At 41.4% G+C, this 16,636-nt stretch overlaps 1 protein-coding gene across 2 annotated transcripts in view; it reads right to left on the bottom strand.

Moving 5' to 3' along the window:
* The window catches only part of SLC17A1 (solute carrier family 17 member 1), a 40,542-nt gene that overhangs the window by 8,957 nt on the left and 14,949 nt on the right, over positions 1–16,636 (bottom strand). For both annotated transcript variants that reach the window (XM_057304962.1, XM_026511248.4), the window contains exons 7-11: positions 12,815–12,933; positions 12,552–12,713; positions 11,442–11,574; positions 11,204–11,351; positions 5,058–5,148 (exon numbers count right to left, since the gene is read on the bottom strand). In XM_057304962.1, coding sequence (XP_057160945.1) covers positions 5,058–5,148; positions 11,204–11,351; positions 11,442–11,574; positions 12,552–12,713; positions 12,815–12,933 — 653 coding nt within the window. The remainder of the gene's footprint in view (positions 1–5,057; positions 5,149–11,203; positions 11,352–11,441; positions 11,575–12,551; positions 12,714–12,814; positions 12,934–16,636) is intronic.

Below are 16,636 nucleotides of genomic sequence, written 5' to 3'. Positions count from 1 at the left end.
AATGTTACTTTGTTCTTGTGCATTTATATTGTATATACCTGTAACTTACTTTTCTTGACTAATTGTGTTTGCTAACATTTTCAGAATGCTGCACAATAGGATAGGGAGCATTTAAAAGGGTATGCAAACAATGATACTAATAACTTTTATGGGTTGAATACATGAGAGTCTGATACTTGCTTGCATGATCTGATTTGGTAAGCCCCTAAACCCCATGAGGTTTCTCTGTCATTTTGGCCATTTATAGCTGGAGACACCAGGACTTAGAGTATAAGAAATGTTTCCAGGTCGCACTGCTTATAAGTAGCAGAGTTGAGGTTTGAATACACATTGTATATATTTTTAGGAATATGAATATATTTGTTCATCCGGTTTTCCCAGATTTTTAGCACAGAGTTGTTCTTAATGTTTTTAGCTTTTAATCTACAGCGTCTCCAAAAAAAAATTTCTCCTTTCTCCCTTCGTATTTCCAACATTTGAATCTTGTCTCTTATATCCTGCTCCAGAGAGATTGTCTACCTGAGTAATCTTTTCAGATTACCAATTTTAAGTTTTGTGTGTCTTCTCTACTGTTCTATTAACTGCAGAACTTATTTATTTTACCCTTATTGTTTTAATCCCTCTTTTTCTTTGGGGTTGCTCTGTTGTTTTTCCCAAACTCTGGGAATGGGAGTTGAATGCTTATTAGCATATTTATTTTTGGTTGGCTTTCTTGTGTTTTCTTTTATAAATTAGGTCAAGTTATAAATTACCCTAAATGTCCAGTGTATTTCCACATGTAACAATTTCCCTGTTAATCAGTTTTAAGTGTTACTGAATTCACTTTTTTATGTTCTTTTAAACCTAATAATTATTTACTATTATGTTGTTCAGTTTGTAAATATATGTGATCTTTTTAGAAATCCTATTGGTATTAGTAGTGATGTTACTGCACTTTGGTTTTCTATAGAATATTGATCCTTTGAAATCTAATTTACCATCTATCCTCAGTGGAAGAAATGAGCCACATCACTGAGCTTGCCAATATAGGCAACCGATGATCTAAAATGTTATTTCTTATTTTCAAAATATGTGTGGATTTTTCTGCTTATCTGTTCTGTCTTTGATTTCTATCATAATTTAATTGTGATTGGAGGGCACATTTTGTGTAATTACAGCCCTATTACAATTGCTAGAATTTACTTAATGGCCCAGTATGTAGTCAGTGTTTGCAATGTTCCACGACACCTTGAAAGGAATGAGGATTCCATATATGTCAGTTCGGCCAAGGATGTTAGTTGTGTTGCTCAACTCTTTCATATTTTACAGATGTTTTTCTCCTGCAACAATTACTACAAGCCGTGTATTAAAATCTTTCAGTACATCTATCTTTGTATCTCTTAATGGCAGGGATTTGGGTTTGTGGTTATACTAGGGTACACAGCAGGTTAGGTAGGAGTGAGGCACTCCATCTCCTCAACCCCAGATCCTGGGTGGTAGAGATGCAGCCGCCATTTTGACTGTTGCCAGTTGCTGTGTCAGGGAGGGAATGGCCTCCTGCTTCTTAACGCTTCTCTTCAGAATGAACACACACAACTTCCTCTCATATGTCATTGGCCAGAATAAGTTGCATGAATACATTTAACTTCATGCAAGTGGGAAAAGCCAAGAGAAGAACCAGAGAAAATTATGTTGCAATAATCAACTAATAATTAGCTGCACTAGTTAGAGCTCCTAGTCCACTCTTCTTGTCACCAGATATTTGATTCACTCACCTTACTCCACACAGAGCACGCTAATCAAGGCAGACCCCTCCCAAATCATCCCCCACCGCACCCCCCACCAGTCCCTACATTCAGTCACTTCGGGACCTGATCAGAGAACACTCAGGCGCACCTGGAGGGGTAGCTCTCACAATGTCCGCCTAGCACAGTGCCGACATTACTGGAAACCAGTAGCTACTGTTTGTCTCCCACTCCTCCTTTTCTGGAAGGAAGTATTTACGATGGTTAATGGAGGACGGCGCTCCCGCAGTATGCAGCATGACGGAGTGCGGTACCCGGATATGCTCCTGTGCGTACCCGCAGGGACGACAGGACACAGTCTGCACTTTGAACTCGATGCCATAACTGGATGGGACTTGGGGTTTGTGTCGCCTCCCTTACGTAGGAAGTGAAATTGTTCCACCCACACCAGGGAGAGGGAACTGATTGGTGACCGGAGGAGTGAACCGATGTGACATTTTTGGTCCTCCTTCCTAGCACACCGTAGGACCGCACTGCACAGCCCCCTCGAAGTCAAGGTTAGCCGCGATTGCTCTGGACCATGACTCGGAGCAGAAGGGTGGAGAGCCCCTGCCTCTTCACTGCTCCCCTCTGCTCTGCCCCGGCCGCTGGGAGTGCTTCGAGGACCGGCTCTCCCAGCTGACCCGTCGCCTGGCTTGAGATGGGTCTGTCAGCTGAGAAGCAAAGACCTCTGTAGTTTTGCCGCTGGGATTTGGAGTTCTTAGCAGCGCTGCCGTGTCTGTCAAATTCACCCACTGAGTTTCTAATTTTGTTTGTACAGTTTTCCGTTTTAAAACTTTAGTTTAGTCTTTTTTTTTCCTCACATATCCTCTGTAACTTCCTATGGTTTGGGCATCCTACAGCAACTTTCGAGCTGAGCTTCGTTTCTCCTTCCCAGGGCGGTTACGCGAGCTGGTGGTACCAGTCTGACCTGTCTTGGGGTCCCTTTCTCTTGCCGCTCTCGTGTGCTGTCTGTCCTGCTGGTTTCCCCCATTTTGCCGTGTCTCCTTCGTGTGCCTGGTTATCTTTGGTTGTGTGTAGGAGACTGCACTTTTAAAAAACTACTTCTGGTGACAGTCGGGTTGGTGATGCCTCTGCCCGCACGCACGAGTCTGTTTGCGTCCTGCAGACCGGTCTGGGGCACTGGTAAATGGGAACCCCTTTAAAGTACGGTTGGGTATTTTCTGTTCTTCCCTAATGCCTCAAGCAGGCTGTGTGAGGACTGCTTTAGTTCTAGTCACCTTTACTCCTTCCATGCAGCTCTTGGAAGGTCTCAGACTAAAACAAGAGTTAATTTGTCAGGGTCCTCATCCTTGGCAGGCCCTCAAAAGCAACCAGAAAATTTGCTTTCCTCGGCCCAGTGGAAAAGGCCCCGTAGTTCTCTGCCTCATTCTTTCAGTTCCTGGCTTCTCCCACATCTTGCCTGTTCAAGTTTTCCATCTCTCTGGTTCTCTGAAGCTTCACAGGAGACTCTACATTTTTCCAAGCTTTTAAATTGCCTTTACTAAGAGAATTGGCCCAAATTACTTACTTTCTCATTAATGGAATCAGAAACTTCACTAATTCTCTTGTTAGCTGTATTTCACCTGAAATTTTTTATTTCATTTTTATATTTTTAATTACCAGAGGCTAGCTTTAGCTGTTTGTCAGATCTCATGCTTCTTATTTATATTTTCAATCCGCTCTGTAATCTGCTTCTTTAAACATTGCATAGATTTCCAGTGTCTCTGAGGGTCCAGTTCCAAGGTTTTTTCATTCTTCTCTCACATGACACCTTATTTCCTCACACTTTTGGTGATTTTTGATTGATTGTAAAATTGTTCTCACTAAACCTTAATCTAAAAGAAAATCCTAGAGTATGAATTTAGGGTGAGTTTCTCCAGAAAAATTTTACTTCCTTCTACTAGGCATCTGTGGACCTCCCGAAATTCAATGCTTGGCTTACGGCATTTGAAACAAATAGAGTTTGAATTTGGGCCTCAAACCTTTGTGAAAATTGGCTCATTGTTCCAGATGTCCAGAAGGGTCTTTATTCAGTTGTTCCTCTCCCTTTGAGGCTGAGACAGACTAATTTTCTTACTGGGCAGAGACAACTTTGAACTATTCTGGAGCACGTTTCCTCCCACCTTGTGGAAGTTGGCAGAGAAGTTAGCTCACCTAACAACTTTTGGAAGTGTGCTTGGCACATCCCAGTGAGTTAAATGGAGGGACAGGCTGAGTGGGCTCTCTGTTCAGGCGGAGAAATCAGCCTGGTCTCCTGGAATCCTGCTTTCCTAGCCACTTGTCTGTCCAGGGAGATTCCATGGCTATGGTGATTTTTCCTGCCTTTCTGACACCGTAAGTACATAGAACATGATGATGGTGGGCTCTCTTTGGGAAATTTGGCCATGGGATTGCAAACCATCTCTCCTTGGCCCAAGTCATGGGATAAAGAGCATGTGTAGGAATTGTCTATACACGGCTACTTCTCAGCTCGTAGCTTTTCCTTCAAATAAAGCAAGTTTGCATGTAAGCTACATGGTACTATGGTGTGAGGGTGTAGTCCTTTGTGATTACAGATCTATGCCAGTGTTTCCAATCTGACTTTTTTTTTTTGTTTTTTCTGTGGGTGGTTTTGGGGATACTATCTCTTATTCTTGGTTTGTTCATCACAGCCAAAGCTACAGATCACCCAGCAAGGGTCACTGCACCAAAGCAGCCCACGGCTTCAGCGGGCATTGACCTCTCTGGGATCGAATTCTTCCTTTGTTTTTCATCTCCGAAATTTTCTCTTACATCTTTTTCAAGATCAGGTATGCATCGAAAATGATTGTTTAAATTTGATAGGGCATTTTAATGTTCTTAAGAGAAGGATTTCAAGTAACCTTGTCCACAACACTTGTCAAAACACAAGTTGCTCTTTAGAGAAGGGTTTCTTTTGATCTCTAATTCTATTTGCTCTTGATTTTTCATTCCTTTTCTAACAAAACTGTATCTTGTTACTTATATTACCATTCACCCAGCCAAATTCCTATTTGGATCAAGCCACGCACGCGTTAAAAATCATAGAGGTCCATTTGTGTTTCCAAAACCAATGACTAAAATGTGCCCAGCACAACTACTTGACATCCAATGAGAAAGAAATTACATTATCTGTAGATTTGGAGGGATGTCTGATCTAAGTTTAATGTGAGCGAATATCTCATTACTCACCTCCTGCTGATGTCACATCTACAATTGTTTGTATATATATTTCCTTCTACTCTGTATAAGGAATATTATAAAACTAATCACCCGTGTCTGGAGGCTTCTTACCTGATTAAGGATTACTCCACACAGAGTAGAAGAAATTAGTCCTCCTATCATCCCAATTACAGCTGTAACGCCTTTAAGAAATCCGTAATAACTATACAAAAAAGAACAACAGAACACAAGTCAAGTCCTACAAATGCTGCAGGAAAAGACAACCTAACAAAATGGGGTTTAAGAGCAATAACTGTTGATTTCCTGAATTTTTCATCCCTCCTTCTCAAATTCCATTAAAATGTCAAAAAACTTATGTGAATAAGAGTAACTTTCTGGTTGCAGTACAAAGTCAGAAAGGTTGGCTTTAACAGTAAAAACGATTTAGAGACTGTGAAAGTGAGAACGTAGTGGAGGGAAAGCCAGCAGGATTAGGAAATCTATGAACACAGTTGAGAAATTCAGAAGGTGATGTTTATTGGCGATAAGGACTGGTTTAGGGTTAATACAAAAGCGAAGGGCTCTGTTCACCTGGTCTCTTCCCACGGTCCCAGAGCGACTGGCCCCGGTGATTGCTCCCAGTACATGGATGAGGAAGCCAGAAGCTTAGTTTCCAAGCAGCTATGCTTGGCCAGTCCCAGGTGCCCAAACCCAGCTCAGCAGAAAGTGAACTACAAAAGCAGGCAAGCCCCGGAGAATGATGGCTAGAGGAGGGGTCAAATCCACCAGCCACAGGGAACAACGTGCCTTTTGGAGAGCAGAAATTAGTTCTCTTCAGGGGGAGAGTCTTTGCCTTTCCTGTTCAAAAGATTTCACCACTAAAGGTTCTGTGTTAGCTTTTCTTTCCTTTTATGAGAATGAGGGTTTTCTGTTTTGTTCTGTTCATTTTATTTCCCAAGGTCTATTTCATTCCTATTCTGCCCTCACCTGTTGAATATGGGAGGTTGTGTATAGTTTGTCTATTAGTTTCGATGTCCCTACATCAGAGAGGCATCACATACGGACCAACAGTCCCTGCATGTTGAGCTGTATGAGGTCACAGGGTGGAAATTTGATTTGTTTTTTTAGGGGGAGCTGGAGAGTAGTTCTAATGCGTAAAGAAGAACGTTTATGGTTATTAGCAACGATAGGTGCAGATTGGGACAGAAACCACCGATTGTCCCCAGAAGTTATAGTTCCCCTGTTCATTTTAGCAGTAGGTCCCCTAGGGTTTTTGTGGGAATAGGGCTACATATGCCTTTTGTGAGGCTTTGTCACATTTGCCTTCATGAACCCCTCTCCCCATAAAAATATTAAAAATTATATTTTATGACTGTGTGTGTGTGTATGTGTTTAGGGACTTTTTGGTTTCATCTAAATTGTCAGATTTACTGGCAGGAAGTTGTTCTGGCAGTTACTCTGTTATTTCTTCTCTATGTTCTAAACTGACCATAATGCATGCTTTGTCATTACTGATATTAATAATTTTTCGTACTCAGTCTTCATTATTTTATTACTTTTATTAATTTCCAAAGACCCAACTTCTGATACTATTGATTTTACATATAATTTTTTGTCCTAATCTTCATAATTTGGGGGAGGGGTTAATTTGCTGTTTATCTAGCTACTTGAGATAAGAAACATGATTATTGATTTTAAGACTTAACTGTTCTTCAATATATATGTTTAAAGCTATACATTTCTCTCTGGGCATGATTTTAAAATCATCCTACATGTTTTGAAATGTTCTACTTCATTATGATTTAGTTAAAGCATTTTCTAATTCCAATGGTGATTTCTTCAACTTAAACATTACTCTCAAAGCAAAGGGGGTTATATATCTTTTGCTTTTGATGGCAACCTTAATTCACTGTAATCAAAGAATATATTCTGAATGATTTCAAGCATTTTAGATCAATTGCAGCCTGTTTTATGACCCAGAATATCACCAATTTCAATAACTGTCCCATAGGCAACTGAAAATAACTTAAATCCTCTCCTTGTTGGGTACAGTGTGGTGCTCTACGTATGTCAGCCAGGTCAGCTCTGTTAATTTTTGTTGTCGTTCTAGTCATCCATATCCTTACTGATTTTGTCTACCTCTGTGTTTGTACAAGCTATTGAAAGAGGTTATGAAAACGTCTTCCTTCATTGTAAATTTGTCTAGTTCTTTGAGTTCTCTCAACTCATAATGAATATAAATTAAAGCTGTATTGTTGGTTCAAACAGAGATGTAATTCTGACATGTTTCTCTTCACCACTATGAACGAACACCCTTTATTTCTAGTAGCGTTCCATTTTTTTCTGATACTCACATAGTTATTTCAGGTTTCTCTTGGTTAATATTTGCTTGGAATACTTCTTTGGATTCTTTAATTTCATCCTTGCTGTAGTTTCATGTTTAACGTGTATCTTTTATTTGCAACATAGGACTGCATTTCCTTTATTTTTGACTTTGACAATCTTGATACTTACTTGGAGTATTTCATCTATATTAAGTTAATATAATTACGGATATACTTGTGATTATCTTTATCTGTTCTCTGTTTTCTTTTTGACCTCCTCTTTTATATTCCACTTTTTCTTCTAGATTCATCCATTTTATTTTTCCTTCTATGACATTATTTTACTGTTCTTTTCAAGCATTGAAGATACTATAATGTACTTTTTACTTAAGTTTTTTGTGAATTATACTTTTACTATTTTCTCTGTGCCAGAGCTTAGAACATTTTTAAGATTTTAATTTTTTAACATTTCTGTTTATCTCCCTCCTGCTCTTTGCATTATTTCATCCTGTATTTTAATTCCTTAATGCAGTTTGTTTCAATATGCATTTCAAACTCACAAGTTACTCTCTGTTGTTTTTACATATCAGTAGTCTCTGTAATTATACATATACTTACTCTCCCTAATTGCTCCTCAGTCCTTTTAACAGATTTCAGTAGGGATTTCTTTTAGTATCTCTTTTAGTGAAGATCCACTGGGGACAGTTTCTCTCTTTGTCTGAAAACATTTTTATTTTGCTTTGATTTTCGAAAATATTTTCACTAGGCATAAAATTCTAGGTTGATATTTATTTATTTATTAGCACATTATAGAGCTCATATCATTAACTTCTGGTGTTCATGGTTTCTATTGAAAAGTCTTCTGTCAGGAGTATTGCTGCTTGTGAGTGACATGCCTTTTTGCTCTAGTCCCTTTTAAGATTTCTTCGTTTCTGGTGTTAGGCATTCTCTCTCTCTCTCTCTCTATATATATATTTACACATATATATACACACATACACATATATATATATTATAATTTGCATTTCATCCTGTTTGAAATTCACAGAGCTTTGTGCATGTGTGGTTTACCGTCTAGTTACTTTTGGATTATTTGGGGCTGTTTTCTCTTAAAATATTGCTTATGTCACATTTTATCTCTCTTTTTCCTCTCAAGTATGAATTTGTTAGCCTTTTTACTTCATTCCACATTTCTGTTATGCTCTTTTATCTTTTTTTCCCTCTATATTTCAATTCAGATGTTTCTTGTGATATGTCTTCCTATTTTACCAATACTGTCTTCTCTTTTGGCTAATTTGTCATTAAACCTATTTATTAAGATCTTGATTTCAGACATTTTATTTTTTCAGTTCTAGAACTTCCATTTGATTGTTTTTATAGATTCCAATACTGGTCAAATTCTTTATCTTTTCTTCTAATTTCTTCAGTTTTTCCCCTGGTTTCTTGGATATAGTAATCATAGATATTTCACAGTTCTTCTTGCCTACTAACTTTAATATCTGTATAAGTTGTAAGACTATTTCTCATGCATTTTGTGGTTATTGATCTTATGGCCCTATCCTTTGTTATGCCTAGTAATTTTTATTAAATGCAGGACATTTTGAATAAGAGGTACAGGGACTCGAAGCATATGTTATGTTTTGCAAGAAAAGATTCAGCCTTTTCTCTCGTAAATAGATTTGGTGAGGAAGGAATGGATCACTTTAATCTAATTAACAAATGAACTGAGATGAGGCTGGGTTTCAATTTTGCTAAGACCCAAACCTGTAGTATAGGTTACTTAGGTATTGCCCTCCATGTTGGTCAATGGAGAGCTCAGTATACCCAGCCAGGTCCCTCCAGGCCTTGGTAGATACTTGTCTCCTTAGTATAGATAGCACGGGAAATTCTGCCCTGCTCCTCATGGTTTTGCTTAGATTTGGGTTTGGGTTTTTTTTTGTTTTGTTTTGTTTTTGTTTTTTGTTGTGTTTTTTTTTGTTTTGTTTTTTTGCCATTTGCCCCATTGAACTTCAGAATCAACAAATATCTCAAAGAAAGAAACTGACTTTATGTTTAAGTTCCCTTAATTTTCAGTGTTGTCACTCCAGCCCTGTGCAACTCAAATGCTTGACTAATTTCTCTATGCAGAACAGCAGGCTTGTCCCAGGGCCAAACCTGGATTACCAGCCTTTTGCCAAATGACCCCAAGGAAAAAGTGGCGGAATTGTCAGCTCAGCTAAGAGGTGCTATCCTCTTGTGTCTTTGGTTTTATAGGCCTCGGCTGCTCTCTGATGCCTTTTAGTGAATACTTTGGGTATTTTATTTTATTTTATCTTTTTAATTTTTAAATAATCTCTAGACCCAACGTGGGGTTCAAACCTTGGTCTCGAACAATCCCGAGATCAAGAGTCACATGCTCCACTGACTGAGCCAGCCAGGCACCCCTACTTTTGGCATTTTATTTGACCTTTTCAGATTTTTCCCAGTGGGAATGTCAGTCATCCACAGCTGCCGAATCCTATGTGGAAATTGAACAGTTTTCTCAAATTTTGCTTTACAGTTGTAAAATGTTAGGTGCATAGAAATTTAGAATATTATATATTCTAGTGAATTAAAGTAATTATTTTTTTTTGAAAACCTATGTTTTATTTTTTTTATATTTTATTTTATTTTTTTACTACGTCATGTTAGTCACCATACATCAGTAGTTTTTGATGTAGTGTTCCATGATTCACTGTTTGCGTATAACACCCAGTGCTCCTTGCAACACGTGCCTTCCTTCATACCCTTCACAGGGCTAACCCATCCCATCACCCTCCTCCCCTCTGACACCCTCAGTTTGTTTCCCTGAGTCCATAGTCTCTCATGGTTCATCTCCCCCTCTGATTTTCCCCCCTTCATTTTTCCCTTCCTTCTCCTAATGTCCTCCATACATTCTTGATTTCAGAATGCATATGCCTCAGTTGACATTGTGCTTTTCTATATCAAATAATCCTTATCTGTTTTTATATGATTCCAAGTAATCAGAACACCTGTGGGCATTTCTAAGGAGGGTCTTGGAACTGAATAAAACACGTGGACACACGTCCTCATTACTCTGGCACTCACCTCGTGTAGATATAACGGACAAGATTCTTTGTAAGAATCAAGACAAGCGGATTATGCTTCACTGATTTTGCCTCTCTACCCATGGCCGCTGCTTTGCTAAACTTCAGAGACTTCTGTTCCTGCTAGATCCATGTTCTCCAGGGACTACTAGCCCTATACAGCACAGTGTAAACAGTGTCCCCCAGAGCTGTGCAAATGACAGGGCGGCTTCCATCAGTCACACTTAGTGTAGCTTGAAGAAAGGCATCACAGAAAGCTAAAGAGCTTGCCAGACAGATCTGGATTAAAATCCCAGGTAAGATCCCAAACCAGTGGTGAGATCTTAGGCTGACAAGTATCTGACGCTCAGTTTCCTTCGTTATAAAAGAAGTATTGCTAACTGGTGGGTTGTCATGAGGATTCATAACATATAAACCTGCATTCAATTATAATGGCAATGGGGAGCAGGAAACCTGTATACAGTGTTTGCTGTGGGCCAGGCACTATTCTGTGTACTTGGCCTAAATTAACTTATTTCTATGAGGTAAGCATTCTCTCATCACTCCCATTCTATAGGTGTGAAACAGGCCCAGAGCAGGTAAGTCGTTTGTTTGAGGAGAGGGGTCGTGCTGTTATTAAAACGGAACCTTCTGACCTCAGAATCTGTGCTCTGAATCTATGACATATGTTTCATATAGTGTAGCCCGGTGAGTTCAAACATTAATGTATCCTTAGGTACATAATGATTACTTACATCACATGAATGAACTGTGTTGATGTTGCTTCTGGAAGCATTTTGGCCTGCTGGCCACGAACTCCAACAAAAGAGTCGGAATCTTAAAACACCCTGGAGGGCTTGGCTACAAGAAAGAGATTTCTAAACCCTACCTGGGAGCAATATCCAAGCCATTTATGAGAACTCCGGCCATGCAGAAGGTTCCCGTTGAGCTGGCAAGGATCAGGAAGACGGCTGTGCTGGGAAAGCTGAAGCTCAGGTAGAGGAGACACACGCTGAAGAAGGCGGGCAGGAGCAGCCCTGGGGAGTGACGCACACGACACCGTTAGGGGCGTCCCGGACACGGGGGCGGAGGGCCGCAGGTGCTTGAGCGACCCGGCTGTTCCTTACCTAGCGTGTTGAAGAGGTGCCGGATGGTAACTAAGCGGAGAAGATTCCTGGACAGGAAGAAGTCTGTCAGGTGACCTGATAGGATACCAAAGCTCCAGGCAAGCAGGTAGGGGAGGGCCGACAGCAGCCCGTTCTGGGAAGTAAATGTTAGCGTGAGGGTGAGTGTGATCGGTAGAGTCATGCCTGTGCTAAAACTCAGTACCTAAAATTTGTGCTGCCATGCCAGCAACCACCAACGTGCAACCCCAGAGTTCCCGCTTGGGGCCACACCTCCCAAAAGAAAGGGGAGAAAAGTTTTGGGGTCAGGAAGAGTTGTCAGAGTCAGTCTAGTTTTCTCTTCTTAGTGTCACGGGACCTGAAAGTACTAGAGAATCGAGATCAGAAGACCAGTGTCGGGAATGGGGAATGCGGGCCCTGGGCAAGACAGTAGACCTAGTAATGACAGCAATTACAGACAATCGTATGGTGCTTATTCTGAACCGCTGCTCGTAATCCTTTCAACCCGTCCATGGTCTCATGGAGGATAACACTGAATCAGAGAGCACTTGGCCCCTAGGCTGGGATACTGGAAGTTGGTTGATGAATGGCACTTTCGGCATTCGGTTTCTATAGGAGTCTTTCCTGGTATTATGGCCTTGAACATAAGGTTCAGGGAACAGTGATTCTCCCAAGTCAGACAAGCAATGCGAGTGCCCATCCTTTCAAAGCAAGACCCAAGTCATGGGTTCTCAACCCAGGACTCATTGCCCTATCCCAAGAGATAGGTTGGGTGTGAGCTGGGCAGTGTGGCAGGGTAGGATCCCGGTCTCTGTAGGGAACGATGGTGTTGAGCCTTAAGTTATACTAATTAGGGTGATCATGCAGTGAATGGGAGGTAGGGGACCCGTGGGAACGTGAGTGAGTGTGTTCTGTTGTGAGAGTGCCAGATACTGTGCCTACACCTTTTGTTCTGGGAAACGTTAGCATAAGAATTGGAAACATTGAGTCTCCAGGTACAGAATGTCAGCTAAATAGTGTAGGGGTGAGCAAGAGCTAGGATTGGAGTCATAAGAAACAAAGAAATGAGCACAGTCCTTCATAAAGTTAAAAGGAGAACACAGGTAGACTTACCTCTTTTATATTCACATGAAGCTTGGAGTTGATAAACGTCGGAGTGTACAAAAGCATGATGTTATTTGTCCAGTGAAAAGCAAAAGAACCGAAAGCAATGGCCCACACTGGAAGAGACTTAATCATAGCTTTGATTGGCAGAGGCTGTGTCCTTGAGCTGACCTGGGGAAAAACCATCAACTGTTAGCACAGGAGGACGAGCGGGAACAGTTTCATTTGGCACAGAATCTGGGAGATACCACAGTGCAGCATCTGTGTTCTACCTGCTGGTTGAGGGAGGACAAGATGTATTCCTTCTCACTGATGCTTATACAGGGGTGGTCCTTGGGGTCATCATAGAACAGAACGAACCAGAGAAGACTTAGGGCACAGCCACAAGCACCTATCAAAGCAGGACACGTTAGAATCGAAATTTCTTCTGTCTGTAGTAAGTCTCTTTCCCAAATTCGCATTTGTCATTATCGGTCAGAGAACCTGGACCTCCTCTTTCTTCTTTAAAACTTTGCAACAAGGTTTACATGTTTGATAGTCCTCTGTATCCGCAGCTGTGTCTGCCTACAGAATGAATTTTGCAGAAAGGGCAGTAAGCCCTCTGGCCTCTCCTGATTGGGCCTCTCTATCCCTCCAGTTATCATAGCGGGACTCCCTGCTCTTAGGCCCTCATCTCTACAAATTCCCAGTGTGTCCCACCGTGAGCCCTCACAGGGCTTGACAATCACCAAGCTTTGAGAGCTAGGTCTTGGCCATGCTCCTAAGATTCAGCCCAGGCCTGAGGGATTACACACGTCCTCTGTGAGGAATCGTCCGTTAGGACAGGGAGTATGTAGTACTCATCAGTCAGTCTTCCAGAAATGCATGCATTCATCAGACAAATATTGATTAAATGCTAGTTGTATCCCATTCACTATTCTAGGTACGGGGAATGCAGCAATAAATAAAACACAAAAATTTCTGTCTTCATAGAGTTCACTTTCTAGCGGATGAGAAAGAAACGATGAAAAGTAAATAAGTAAAAGCTATCAAATGTCAGTGACGAGAGCTATGGAGGGCAGTTACAGGGGGAGGAGGTGAGGAGTGCCATACTCAGTGAAGGCTGGGACGTGGATGTGGCGCAAGGACACTCCAGGCAGAGGGAGCAGGGAATGCCGAAGGCCTAGGCCATGAGGCCATTGCGACTGGAGAGGAAGCAAGGGGAGGGTGGGAAAGCTCGAGGACGAGAGGTGATGGGATGAGACCATGTGGAAACCTGGAGCCACTGTAAGATCTTAGAGTTCTACAGCGCTCTTTAAACAACGTTAAAAGGATGTTTCGACCATATACTATTTCCGTGTCATTCTGTGATCTGAGAACCCAATCCCAAGGTGAAATGTAAGTGGAGAGGAGTGAATATCTAATAAATACATGTACATTTCAATATATTATTTTAGTCAACTCAGAAACTCATATGGGGCTATTAGCTCTTTTTCAAAATGATGTTCAGAAAGGTCTGCATCCTTGCCCAGGGACACATGGCTAATCAGTGGTAGCTGACACTTAGCATGAATTGTATTTTCAGGGCAGGAGTACAGTCCTCGAGGAACTGAGGAAACAGCCTGGGGCAGAGCTTTGAAGAAAGACAAGAGTTAATGGCAAGTGGAAGAGGCTGAGTCTGCAAAAGACTGAGACGGAATGGCCAGAAGCACAAAGCCCAGAGCAGGGAGCCAGGCAAAGGCCCCACTTGTGATGGATTGATTGAGAGCACAGGTCAAGCACAGGTGGACTGAAGAGCTTCCACTTGCTTTAAGGGAGGTTTGGCTATTGGTGAGGCCTGCGGCAAGACTATACATGGAAACTCACACGAATGTTTAAAAGTTGTAAATGAAGTTATGGGTTTGTTAAGAAACTTAAATAAAATATGTCTTCTCATCCTATATTGACAAAAATGTAACTTCAAAATGACTTCTGGTTTCTGACCCAGCATGTAAGGAACTTGAGAGTCCTCCCTCCCATCCTCATGACAAGAAACATGTTGAACAAAGTAAAAATCAACAACTCTTCTTTGATCCATTAGAGAATTGAGGTCATAGAGCAAATTCCTGTACCCAAAATCGGAGAGACAGGTGGATACAGAGAATTACAACTTCCTGGAACAGAATCCAGAAACAGAAAAGGGCATGGGAACCAGTACCAGGGTGGGAAAACCTGGCAATTGATTAATTGCAGTAGGCTGTGTGGACAGGTTTGAGAGGTAAAAAGTCTGGGTTGGGGGAGTCCTGAATGGACCCTCATACTTTTGTGAGTGAGTTTTACCTCCAGGAGACCTAACCAGGTTCTCACAGTGAAGATCAGAGAAAAATCCCTACATCCTTTCAGCAGGGGAAAGGAAAAGTAGCTGTTTTGAATGATCTCTAGAGCATCCTATTCTTAACAAAGCCTACTGTCAAGGGAAACTTCTACCGGAATCTAATCAGCTTAAGGGAAGGGAAATACCCAACTGCAACCCCCTCTGGCCTCCCTGTCTTACATAATGGGGGGAACACTGGGAAGGACTTCTGAAGGTGAAGCCCAGAGGCTCAGGCTCACCAAAAGACCGAAACTAATCGTCTGACTGTAGAACACTGTCTTCCCCCCCACACCTTACCACCACGTCAGTAGTTTCCCTGTATGTAAATGCAGATGAGGAAACTGTATGTTCCAAACCTTAAGAAGTCTATGAATACATAAAAACAGAGAGGAAATTACAGCCTCTGAAACGTAGAGCTATAGCAAACTGAGCAATGCCCAACCCCTAGCCAAGCCAGATAAACACAAAACCTCACACGGAAAGACTGCTTCCCTTCCTCTAATCTAGCACATCTCGTTGAGCTTCCAACAACAACAACAAATCACAAGGCATACTAAAAGACAAAAAAAAAAAATGTAGTTTGAAGACAGCAAGCATTGGAACTGATTCAGAAATGCTGGAGACACTGGAATTATCAAATCAAGAATTTAAAACAACTGTGATTAATAATGCTGAGAGCTCTTATGGAAAAAGTGGACAACATACAAGAATGTATGATTCATGTAAGTACACAGATAGAAACTCTAATAAGAAAATCATGAGGAAATGCTAGAAATCAAAAACACTAACCTAGAAATGAAGAATGCCTTTAATGGGGTCATTAATACACTAGGCATGGCCAAGGAAGGAATCATTGAGCTTGAAGAAATGTCTGTAGAAATTTCCAAAACTGAATTGCAAAGAGAGAAAAAGAATTAAAACGACAGGTATCCAAGAATTGTGGGACAATTACAAAAGGTGTAATATATTCATTACGGCACTATCAGAAGGAGAAGAACGAGAACACAACAGGAGAATTGTCTGAAGGAATAATTAGCGTCTTCCAAAATTAATGATAGACACCAAATCACAGACACAGGAAGCTCAAGAGAACACCAACAGGATAAATACAAAAAAATTTACACTGAGGCATATCATATTCAAACTACAGAAAATCTAAGACAAAGAAAATTTTTGAAAGAAACCCAAAAAAGAATGAGATTTCAACTTAGAATTCTTAGATGCCACTGGTCACAAATCCCTGGTCGCTGTGGTCTGAGGCTTGACCTCCTGTTCCTACCCAGATCCTATCCCACCCACAAGAAATTTTGATCGGTTATGTGTAGAAATTCTTGCCTTCCCCATCATGCTCCACTTACATCTTCTGCAAGCAGTTTTGCCTGCCCCTCGTTGGCCAAATCTAAATTCAGTGGATGTGCAGAAGAGTCCTGCCAGGTCTGAAAAGCCTTGGTGGTTTTTGAGCAAACAGTTCTGGGAGTCATGACTAGGAGTGATGGCCATGGGCTCTGAAGAGTGTATAATCTCGACCTCACAAACTCTATGCAGAGGGCCTGGCTGGAGGGGGCCCAGAATGGGTTCAGTGCAGAATCAGGGCAGCTCTGATAGAAGCCGTAAGTGATCTCATCGATGATGACAGGACACCTGGGTGGCTCAGTTGGTTAAGCGACTGCCTTCGGCTCAGGTCATGATCTCAGGGTCCTGGGATTGAGTCCCACATTGGGCTCCCTGCTCAGTGGGGAGCCTGCTTCTCCCTCTGCCTGCT

The sequence above is a fragment of the Ursus arctos genome, unplaced genomic scaffold (assembly GCF_023065955.2).
Source record: "Ursus arctos isolate Adak ecotype North America unplaced genomic scaffold, UrsArc2.0 scaffold_31, whole genome shotgun sequence".
Classification (NCBI taxonomy): Eukaryota; Metazoa; Chordata; class Mammalia; order Carnivora; family Ursidae; genus Ursus; species Ursus arctos.
Note: the sequence above shows the minus strand (reverse complement) of the source record. Positions and strands in the feature narration are given on the sequence as shown.